General features: G+C 30.0%; 1 protein-coding gene across 1 annotated transcript in view; it reads right to left on the minus strand.

Annotated features, from left to right (window-relative positions):
• The window catches only part of LOC145263182 (uncharacterized), a 248616-nt gene that overhangs the window by 41897 nt on the left and 194219 nt on the right, over positions 1 to 12500 (minus strand). Inside the window, exon 5 of the mRNA XM_080120235.1 lies at positions 2263 to 2310. Within this exon, the coding sequence (XP_079976361.1) occupies positions 2263 to 2310 (48 nt within the window). The remainder of the gene's footprint in view (positions 1 to 2262; positions 2311 to 12500) is intronic.

Here is a 12500-nt window from a genome sequence, read left to right on the forward strand (position 1 = left end):
CATGTCCAAGTAACCTACATCTAAAATTTCAAGTGTTTAGACCCAAAATTGGCGAAGGAGTTTGGAAGAGTTTTCAAAGCTCAGCTCGTAGAACTTTGACCCCTTGACAGCCAAATTTCTGGCCGAAAACCAATTAAAAATAGTTTCCCAAATCTCAATACCCCTCATGTCAAATCTCGAGTCTGAAAATTGGCAGAGTAATTTGGTAGGAAAAAGTACACACACAGGCACAAACACACGCATACACACACAAACAGACAATTTCATTTTTATAGATGTATAGATTTCTCATTCACCATAATACCGCTAGCACACTGGAGTCGTTCTACTTAAGATTCCCAAATCGAATGTTTTTTTTTCTTTCTAAATAAATCATAACGTGCAAAAAGTAAAATTAAGATTCTGTAAAAAGTGAATTTATATAAATTTCATTAACGCCAACTGTTTGATATGGAGTTTCTCACTTCTTCCAATCCCCGGAAACTCCTTTTGTGCTCATGCGCAGTTCGGAATCTCAATGCCACTACCTGATGTATACAGAAATACTTCACGTTCTTTCTCATATAATGTATTTTGAAAAAAAGCCTTATTAAATAGAAATATGAGTTAGTTTTGCAATACACATTGGCACGAAAAAAGTGGTATCAAAAACCAAATATATAACAAAATAATATTATCAATGACAATATAAATTACTCTTCTACCTAGCTGGAAAAGTTTTCAGCACTTTTACTCAATTAAAAGAAAAAGAAAGTTTATTCCGTTTGAAAAACAAATAGTGGCTAGCGTTACGTGAGGACAAAAAAAAAAAAATGACCGCGAATTAACATCTAAATGTTTGATGTATTAATAATGAGCAAAACATAAAAATTAAAACGAAACACCATTAGAAACCCACCCAATAAATGTTATCGTGAGATTTATAGGGTGGGTTTCTGACAGTATTTTTTTAAGTCATTATCGAAACTTCGAATATCTAGGTGTCAATTCGCGGCCATTTTTACTTGTTTTCACCTAGCGTTCGACACTATCTTTTTTTTTAAAACTAAATAAACGTTTTAAAATAAGTAAAACACTAAAAACTTGTTTAGTTAAGTAGAAAAATAACTAATCTTGCCTTTGATAACATTTATTTGTTATATGTTTGTTTTTCTGTTTTTTCCCCCACCTTTTCGTACCAATGCGTATTGTAAAACAAACCCTGAAATATATATTATTACAATAGAAAAAAATGCGAGCACGAAAAGTAATATGGTTAAGCTTAAACATGGAAAAGTAAAGGACCAGTTGTTAAAACTGGAAGAAAAGGACAAGATATTCTAGTAAAAAATATAATAAATGTATAACTTAGAATATTGGAGCATTAAAAATTGATTATATAATGTTAGAAATTGAATTTAAAAAATATTCTTAACGCTGCAATATTTTAAGTTATAAATTTATTATATTTTTACTAGAATAGCCTGTTATTTTCTTTTCCAGTTTTAACAACTAGCCCTTTACTTTTCCTTGTTTAAGCTTAACCATATCACTTTTCGTGCTCGTATTTTTCTATTGTAATCCATGATTTCTCCAGGCTTCCAATAAATTCACTTGTTCTTTGTTTAATTTCAGTCGTTTTTTTTTTGCCCTCATGAACACCTATGTAATAACAATGTACGGCACTCGTCTGCTTTCAATAAAATCCCCTCAGTTATCTCCCTTTCATGCTTTCATTCTCTCTGTTTCACGTGTTACTTCTCTTTTTGAGACAGCGATGAATTAGTAGTTACAGTAGTCGCTGAAGCGATGTGGTTGCTATGGAAACCAGTCATAAAATACGTCGTTCACCTCCTTAGATATTTTTACGATTTTATAACACGAGAAAATGCATCAAAGCTTTTGTTTTACTGAACGAAAATTGAGAATATTTTTTTTACAATATAGCTGAGATTGTGATAATTGTTTGAAATTTGGTCGAAAAATGAGTGAGCAGTGAAGCTTTAAAACAGTTCTAAATGACTAAAACTGCCACTTAACCATATCATTCAAACACTATCGTGTTTGAATGATATAAGTGTAATTATAAAGAAAATATTGCCGCAAGTCAATACTGGATGTAGGAGAAAATCCCCCTCCCCCACAACGTGCCGCCATTCTTTGGTATTTTTGTCGTGAACGCGTGATCTACTTCAGATTTATTTATTTATTTTTTACCTTGTAATGTTTGGCACAAGGCCGTTCGAGACGAGCCTCAGTAAATAAATATACATATCAACTTACCCTCGGCACTCATAGATGCGTATAAATCCCGGCGTCTTTTCATTTCATCTGAAAGTCAAAGTAATAAAAGATTAAAAAAGTAAATAATGGCAAATATATATTAATTGATCGATATCGATTTTTAAAAAGAATCAAGATCTTGTCGTGGTTTTGTTTTAAGTAGTGACAGATTTGAAAGAGATTTTTTTTTAATATAAGCACCACCACTTATCAAGGCCAAGAGGACACTCGAGGATAAGGGTTAAAGAGTGTACAGTAGAAGTTGGTCAATATAGTAATCATTAATAATGAAAATTTGGTAAATTTAATAACTTATATGGAACGGCTCATCAAAAACTTGTTTACGTTAGACTTGAAGACAACCATATTGTAGTCAGCTGGAAAGCAGAAAAACGGAAGACAGTTCCATAGGCGTGCAGTTCTAAGAAAGAAGCTTTGCTCATGGAATCTACGTTTAGGTTTAGGCACAGATAAAGAGTGGGGGGAAACTAGTGATAGTGTTTTCTGCTAGACGGGTGTTTCTTGTGAAAGTTTGGCGAGGGGGGGATCATAGAATGGAGCTCAGCCGAGCACCTGCCATGAAAATAACGATAAAGCAGAGACAAATTCGCAACATCTCTTCTGTGAGAAAGAGGTTGCAAGGAAGAGAAAAGGACATCCCCCATAAGATATTTCATGTATTGCCAATGATTATTATTTTTTATGAAATTCGCAACTTGATGTAAATATCCACCAAAAACGATAGATTGACATTATTTTCGAAAATGGCGAGATCCTTCTACCTCTCTAGTAGATAGCTCACTGCTGGTACAATTCTCTATCTATATTAAAGCCAAGTACGGCCAAGGATGGAGTACTGCTCCCACATCTGGACAGGATAAGCTGCTAGAAGCTTATCCTACCTTGACAGAGTACAAAATAGACTTCGTAGCTTAGTGAGGGATGCCATTTTCACTTCCCTGCAACCTCTTTCCCACAGAAGAGACATTACGAGCCTGTCTTTGCTTCATCGTTATTTCCATTGCAAGTGCTCGGTTGAGCTCAAATCTCTGCCCCCTCGCCAATCTTTCACGAAAACCCCCGTCTTGCTGAAACCACTGTCAATAATTTCCCCCACTCTTTATCTGTGCCTAAATCAAAACGTAGATTCCATGAACAAAGCATCTTAGAACTGCACGCCTGTGGAACTCTCTTCCGTTTGCCTGCCTCCCAGCTGACTACAACTAGGTTGTATTCAAGTCCAACATAAACAAATTCATGATGAATCGCCCCCTTAAGTAATCCAATTTACCAAATTTCCAGGGGGTGCAAGTGCTTGCAGGTCGTCAGAGCATTCACCGTTAAAGTACTTGTAGAACACGCAGAGGGATGCAACGTTTCGTCGAAATATTTGATTTTGTGCCATTATAATTTTTTAATATTGAGATAACATTGGATAAGGTCAAGATATTCGTCGTTTAATTTCATTTTGTTTTTATGAAATAGATGATAGCACTCTTTAGTCACACACATTACGGTAAACACGCATATTAATCTAGTCGAGCGTAGCCTACGTACATAGAATGCCGTTCGACTAAAGCCGCGTGACATGCTGACGTCGCAGAATAAAGTCCAATGATCACTGTTAGGCGACAGACAGGTCAAGATCATAGTGTAGTATCTGTTCTGATGCTACAAACTTCCTTTTCTGTTCTCGGTCAGTGGAGGAGAAATCCTTCATAACTGAGACAATTTTTATTTTTGTTTCTATCCAGAGTGCCCTTTTTTTAGGGAACTCGATATTCCCCACATTAAAAACCGGTTTTGTGTCTAACTCTGTCCTCGTGGGGAGGCAAACAAATAGGAACTATTACGAAGATACTCATTTTCTGTTTCAACTCTGAAATAAGTTACCAAGAGATTCATAAAATTGGTTAAAAAATGACTGTATATTATTTATTTTATTGTCCAAAAGATGAAAAATTATTTTACATTTGGCTACGTGTAAATAAAAAGAAGGGGTGTTTTTGCCGGGGTTAATACTGCAGTGAAGTTTTATTTTTTAAAAGAGTATTAAATTATTCATTTTAAAATGCACCAAATTAAAAACAATCCTCGTAATAGTCGTCTACTCCCTAACAGTGGCGATTGTACGGTGCCATTACACTATAATGGCGAAATTCGATTTTTTAAATATTGAATTTAAAGGCAAATCAATGGTCTCTTCGTAATCATCATGTTACAGTAATGAATATATCCAAAAATTACGAAAAACGATAATGTAGATAAAAATTATTAAAGAAAACATTTTTTACGAAAATTAGCGAAAATAAAATGTTTGACTAAAAAAAAAAAAAAAAAAAAGAGAGATAAGGGGAGGTAAACAGCGTGTAACTATTGCCAATTTTGTAATAAATTATGCCTTAACAATCATAAATATGAGTTGTTTGCCTTAATGTTGGCATTATTTCCCTTGTTATTATGGCACGTGTTCCCAAAGAAATATGGCGAGGATTTTTTACGATAAAAATCGAAAACTTGTTTTTTTTTTTGTTTTTTTTTTAAATGCTAAATAATGATGTAATATTTCAGCACTTCTGACACACCAATTAAGTTGATATCGTTGCTTTTAGTTGAAAGTCACACAAAATGTCAGCAGATACCATGGTTTATTTTGTTATTAATCTTTTCGTGTCCGAATTTCGTTATTGCAGTATCCATTACACTTTATTCTACGACGTCCGCAGGTTACGTTACTTTGATGGAACGGCCTTCTATTGATGTAGGCCACGCTTAACTAGGTTAATACGCGTGTTTACCCACATTACAATTTCATAATAGGGCAGAAAAGACAGAGAAACTGGGTCATTAATGGTTGCCTTTTTTTTCTTTCTTTTTATTTCGAATGACTCTTTAAAAAGAAACAATTTACAATATAAAATGAATTCAATAACAAAAATTATTCATGGCGGAAGGTGGAGAGGGGGAGTAGTGTCCAGCGATGTTGGCGAGAGAAATCGATAGATCCGGCCAGGAAATGACGGACACCACAATGGGAATTCACCATCGCCGACAATCTACTCCCTGCACACCTCACACCACATATCCTATTTATCACTCTTCGCCAACTCCAGTTTTATAACCTTACCCCACCCCCGGGCGACCCCATTCTCAAACAGAAGAAACAAACGAGTCAGAACAAAACAAAACAAAATACTCTTTGACTGATTTTCCTGTTTGATCCGGAGTTATTTGTTTTGTGTTTGATCTGATACTTCGAAAGAGTCGATTTCGTTGCGTTCGTTGCTCGTTTTTCGTTGAAAGTCGACGTGCTTTTTCGTCCATTGATTATTTTTATTTCTGTCTCGCTTCGTTTTTTTTTTTCTTTTTCGTGGAGAAGGTGGGGGAAAGAAGGTCGGAGGTTAAATCTACTGAAACATTGTGAAAATGACACTCAATAAGAGAACAGTAGTCCGAAGAATCCAAATAAAAGGAATAATAAATCCTCATCTCAAAACTTCAGAACAAGAAAACAGATGTTAGGCGTAAATTTTATATTTAGCGTAATTTACTAAAATTGGCGATATTTAGCGTAATTTTCTAAAATTGGCGATATTTAGCGTAATTTTCTAAAATTGGCGATATTTAGCGTAATTTTCTAAAATTGACGATATTTAGCGTAATTTACTAAAGTTGACTATATTTAGCGTAATTTACTAAAGATGGCGATATTTAGCGTAATTTACTAAAGTTGGTTATATTTAGCGTAATTTACTAAAGTTGGTTATATTTAGCGTAATTTACTAAAGTTGGCTATATTTAGTGTAATTTACTAAAGTTGGCTATATTTAGCGTAATTTACTAAAGTAGGCTATATTTAGCGTAATTTACTAAAGATGGCTATATTTAGCGTAATTTACTAAAATTAGCTATATTTAGTGTAATTTACTAAAGTTGGCTATATTTCGCGTAATTTACTAAAGTTGGCTATATTTAGTGTAATTTACTAAAGTTAGCTATATTTAGTGTAATTTACTAAAGATGGTTATATTTAGCGTGATTTACTAAAGTTGGTTATATTTAGTGTAATTTACTAAAGATGGTTATATTTAGCGTAATTTACTAAAGTTGGCTATATTTCGCGTAATTTACTAAAGATGGCTATATTTAGCGTAATTTACTAAAGTTGGTTATATTTAGCGTAATTTACTAAAGTTGGTTATATTTAGCGTAATTTACTAAAGTTGGTTATATTTAGTGTAATTTACTAAAGTTGGTTATATTTAGCGTAATTTACTAAAGTTGGTTATATTTAGCGTAATTTACTAAAGTTGGTTATATTTAGCGTAATTTACTAAAGTTGGTTATATTTAGCGTAATTTACTAAAGTTGGTTTTATTTAGCGTAATTTACTAAAGATGGCTATATTTAGTGTAATTTACTAAAGTTGGCTATATTTAGCGTAATTTACTAAAGTTGGTTATATTTAGCGTAATTTACTAAAGTTGGTTATATTTAGCGTAATTTACTAAAGTTGGATTTATTTAGTGTAATTTACTAAAGTTGGCTATATTTAGCGTAATTTACTAAAGTTGGTTATATTTAGTGTAATTTACTAAAGTTGGTTATATTTAGCGTAATTTACTAAAGTTGGTTATATTTAGTGTAATTTACTAAAGATGGCTATATTTAGTGTAATTTACTAAAGTTGGCTATATTTAGCGTAATTTACTAAAGTTGGTTATATTTAGCGTAATTTACTAAAGTTGGCTATATTTAGCGTAATTTACTAAAGTTGGTTATATTTAGCGTAATTTACTAAAGTTGGTTATATTTAGTGTAATTTACTAAAGTTGGTTATATTTAGCGTAATTTACTAAAGTTGGTTATATTTAGTGTAATTTACTAAAGATGGCTATATTTAGCGTAATTTACTAAAGTTGGTTATATTTAGTGTAATTTACTAAAGTTGGTTATATTTAGTGTAATTTACTAAAGTTGGTTATATTTAGCGTAATTTACTAAAGTTGGTTATATTTAGTGTAATTTACTAAAGTTGGTTATATTTAGCGTAATTTACTAAAGTTGGTTATATTTAGTGTAATTTACTAAAGTTGGTTATATTTAGCGTAATTTACTAAAGTTGGTTATATTTAGTGTAATTTACTAAAGATGGCTATATTTAGTGTAATTTACTAAAGTTGGTTATATTTAGTGTAATTTACTAAAGTTGGTTATATTTAGTGTAATTTACTAAAGATGGCTATATTTAGTGTAATTTACTAAAGTTGGCTATATTTAGCGTAATTTACTAAAGTTGGTTATATTTAGTGTAATTTACTAAAGTTGGCTATATTAAGCGTAATTTACTAAAGTTGGTTATATTTAGTGTAATTTACTAAAGTTGGTTATATTTAGCGTAATTTACTAAAGTTGGTTATATTTAGTGTAATTTACTAAAGATGGCTATATTTAGTGTAATTTACTAAAGTTGGCTATATTTAGCGTAATTTACTAAAGTTGGTTATATTTAGCGTAATTTACTAAAGTTGGTTATATTTAGCGTAATTTACTAAAGTTGGTTATATTTAGTGTAATTTACTAAAGTTGGTTATATTTAGCGTAATTTACTAAAGTTGGCTATATTTAGCGTAATTTACTAAAGTTGGTTATATTTAGCGTAATTTACTAAAGTTGGTTATATTTAGCGTAATTTACTAAAGTTGGTTATATTTAGCGTAATTTACTAAAGTTGGTTATATTTAGTGTAATTTACTAAAGTTGGCTATATTTAGCGTAATTTACTAAAGTTGGTTATATTTAGTGTAATTTACTAAAGTTGGTTATATTTAGCGTAATTTACTAAAGTTGGTTATATTTAGTGTAATTTACTAAAGATGGCTATATTTAGTGTAATTTACTAAAGTTGGCTATATTTAGCGTAATTTACTAAAGTTGATTATATTAACGTAATTTACTAAAGTTGGTTATATTTAGCGTAATTTACTAAAGTTGGTTATATTTAGTGTAATTTACTAAAGTTGGCTATATTTAGCGTAATTTACTAAAGTTGGTTATATTTAGCGTAATTTACTAAAGTTGGTTATATTTAGTGTAATTTACTAAAGTTGGCTATATTTAGCGTAATTTACTAAAGTTGGTTATATTTAGTGTAATTTACTAAAGTTGGTTATATTTAGCGTAATTTACTAAAGTTGGTTATATTTAGTGTAATTTACTAAAGTTGGTTATATTTAGCGTAATTTACTAAAGTTGGTTATATTTAGTGTAATTTACTAAAGATGGCTATATTTAGTGTAATTTACTAAAGTTGGTTATATTTAGTGTAATTTACTAAAGTTGGTTATATTTAGTGTAATTTACTAAAGATGGCTATATTTAGTGTAATTTACTAAAGTTGGCTATATTTAGCGTAATTTACTAAAGTTGGTTATATTTAGTGTAATTTACTAAAGTTGGCTATATTTAGCGTAATTTACTAAAGTTGGTTATATTTAGTGTAATTTACTAAAGTTGGTTATATTTAGCGTAATTTACTAAAGTTGGTTATATTTAGTGTAATTTACTAAAGATGGCTATATTTAGTGTAATTTACTAAAGTTGGCTATATTTAGCGTAATTTACTAAAGTTGGTTATATTTAGCGTAATTTACTAAAGTTGGTTATATTTAGCGTAATTTACTAAAGTTGGTTATATTTAGTGTAATTTACTAAAGTTGGCTATATTTAGCGTAATTTACTAAAGTTGGTTATATTTAGCGTAATTTACTAAAGTTGGCTATATTTAGCGTAATTTACTAAAGTTGGTTATATTTAGCGTAATTTACTAAAGTTGGTTATATTTAGTGTAATTTACTAAAGTTGGTTATATTTAGCGTAATTTACTAAAGTTGGTTATATTTAGCGTAATTTACTAAAGTTGGTTATATTTAGCGTAATTTACTAAAGATGGCTATATTTAGTGTAATTTACTAAAGTTGGCTATATTTAGCGTAATTTACTAAAGTTGGTTATATTTAGCGTAATTTACTAAAGTTGGTTATATTTAGTGTAATTTACTAAAGTTGGTTATATTTAGTGTAATTTACTAAAGTTGGTTATATTTAGTGTAATTTACTAAAGTTGGTTATATTTAGCGTAATTTACTAAAGTTGGTTATATTTAGCGTAATTTACTAAAGTTGGTTATATTTAGCGTAATTTACTAAAGATGGCTATATTTAGTGTAATTTACTAAAGTTGGCTATATTTAGCGTAATTTACTAAAGTTGGTTATATTTAGCGTAATTTACTAAAGTTGGTTATATTTAGCGTAATTTACTAAAGTTGGTTATATTTAGTGTAATTTACTAAAGTTGGTTATATTTAGCGTAATTTACTAAAGTTGGTTATATTTAGCGTAATTTACTAAAGTTGGTTATATTTAGCGTAATTTACTAAAGATGGCTATATTTAGTGTAATTTACTAAAGTTGGCTATATTTAGCGTAATTTACTAAAGTTGGTTATATTTAGCGTAATTTACTAAAGTTGGTTATATTTAGTGTAATTTACTAAAGTTGGTTATATTTAGTGTAATTTACTAAAGTTGGTTATATTTAGTGTAATTTACTAAAGTTGGTTATATTTAGCGTAATTTACTAAAGTTGGTTATATTTAGTGTAATTTACTAAAGTTGGTTATATTTAGCGTAATTTACTAAAGTTGGTTATATTTAGCGTAATTTACTAAAGTTGGTTATATTTAGCGTAATTTACTAAAGATGGCTATATTTAGTGTAATTTACTAAAGTTGGCTATATTTAGCGTAATTTACTAAAGTTGGTTATATTTAGCGTAATTTACTAAAGTTGGTTATATTTAGCGTAATTTACTAAAGTTGGTTATATTTAGCGTAATTTACTAAAGTTGGTTATATTTAGCGTAATTTACTAAAGTTGGTTATATTTAGCGTAATTTACTAAAGTTGGTTATATTTAGCGTAATTTACTAAAGATGGTTATATTTAGCGTAATTTACTAAAGTTGGTTATATTTAGCGTAATTTACTAAAGATGGCTATATTTAGCGTAATTTACTAAAGATGGCTATATTTAGCGTAATTTACTAAAGATGGCTATATTTAGTGTAATTTACTAAAGTTGGTTATATTTAGCGTAATTTACTAAAGTTGGTTATATTTAGCGTAATTTACTAAAGTTGGTTATATTTAGCGTAATTTACTAAAGTTGGTTATATTTAGCGTAATTTACTAAAGTTGGTTATATTTAGCGTAATTTACTAAAGATGGTTATATTTAGCGTAATTTACTAAAGTTGGTTATATTTAGCGTAATTTACTAAAGATGGCTATATTTAGCGTAATTTACTAAAGATGGCTATATTTAGCGTAATTTACTAAAGATGGCTATATTTAGTGTAATTTACTAAAGTTGGCTATATTTAGCGTAATTTACTAAAGTTGGTTATATTTAGCGTAATTTACTAAAGTTGGTTATATTTAGCGTAATTTACTAAAGTTGGTTATATTTAGTGTAATTTACTAAAGTTGGTTATATTTAGCGTAATTTACTAAAGTTGGTTATATTTAGCGTAATTTACTAAAGTTGGTTATATTTAGCGTAATTTACTAAAGATGGCTATATTTAGTGTAATTTACTAAAGATGGCTATATTTAGCGTAATTTACTAAAGTTGGTTATATTTAGCGTAATTTACTAAAGTTGGTTATATTTAGCGTAATTTACTAAAGTTGGTTATATTTAGTGTAATTTACTAAAGTTGGTTATATTTAGCGTAATTTACTAAAGTTGGTTATATTTAGTGTAATTTACTAAAGTTGGTTATATTTAGCGTAATTTACTAAAGTTGGTTATATTTAGCGTAATTTACTAAAGTTGGTTATATTTAGCGTAATTTACTAAAGATATCTATATTTAGTGTAATTTACTAAAGATGGCTATATTTAGCGTAATTTACTAAAGTTGGTTATATTTAGCGTAATTTACTAAAGTTGGTTATATTTAGCGTAATTTACTAAAGTTGGTTATATTTAGTGTAATTTACTAAAGTTGGTTATATTTAGCGTAATTTACTAAAGTTGGTTATATTTAGCGTAATTTACTAAAGTTGGTTATATTTAGCGTAATTTACTAAAGATGGCTATATTTAGTGTAATTTACTAAAGTTGGTTATATTTAGCGTAATTTACTAAAGTTGGCTATATTTAGTGTAATTTACTAAAGATGGCTATATTAAGCGTAATTTACTAAAATTAGCTATTCAGCATTTATTAAAATTAGCTATTTAGCATTTACTAAAATTGGCTATATTTAGCCTAACTTACTAAAGTAAGTTTTTTTTAGGGGAGAAAAGTCGGAGGTTAGGTGTGCCGAAACGTTGCGAAAATGACACTCAAGATGAGAAGAGTAGTTTAAAGAATCCAAATAATACGAATAATCAATTCTCATCTCAAAAAGTCAGAAACAGAAAAATGCTTCACTTCATTTTTTTTTTTTTTTTTGAGGGGTGGGGCGACTCATTTTCTGTAGAAAAAAAAAACCCAAACGTTTCATCCGTTGTTCATGTTTGTTGCAGTGGTTTTTGAACATTGCGAATTTTGAAGAATATTCACATAGAAACAATCGACTCCGAATCGACCAAAGTGTACGTCATTGCTGAGATGGCTTGTTACCTGTCGGCTGAAGTATGCTTCTAGTCCCGTGCAATATTAGGAGGTCGACCCATCCAGGTTTTGCTTTTTTCCTTTGTAGAAGGATTTAGTTTATTGTTAATCGCCTGGATAGAAGTCCCTAATAATTGTATTTTTAGTTGTCGCCCGTGTTGAGGATTGTACCTTCAACCTTAAGAAGAGTGTAGCTTTTACAACTAAATTTTGCCACGTACTCTATCCACTGTAACTTACTTAGGACTTCTGCTCGGTCATGGCTGACGAAACGAGAGCATGCTACTCCCGTCGATTAAATAAATGATTTCGCTGGAAAGTCCGTGCAGATTCCCGAGTTCGACAAGATACACACGAGGAAGGCCGCAGGTTGCATCGTCGTACTTTATGTTACGCTCAAAATGTTTCAGCCGATGTAACCTCCAACCTTCTTCAGGTATATATTATCAGTATATTACGTTTCTGAATTTTTTGAGATGAAGATTGATAATTTGTATTATTTGGATTCTTCAGATTACCATTCTCATCTTGAGTGTTATGCTCAACATATTTCAGCAGA

This window comes from Euprymna scolopes, chromosome 38, assembly GCF_053919585.1.
Source record: "Euprymna scolopes isolate OS-2025 chromosome 38, ASM5391958v1, whole genome shotgun sequence".
NCBI classification, from domain to species: Eukaryota; Metazoa; Mollusca; class Cephalopoda; order Sepiida; family Sepiolidae; genus Euprymna; species Euprymna scolopes.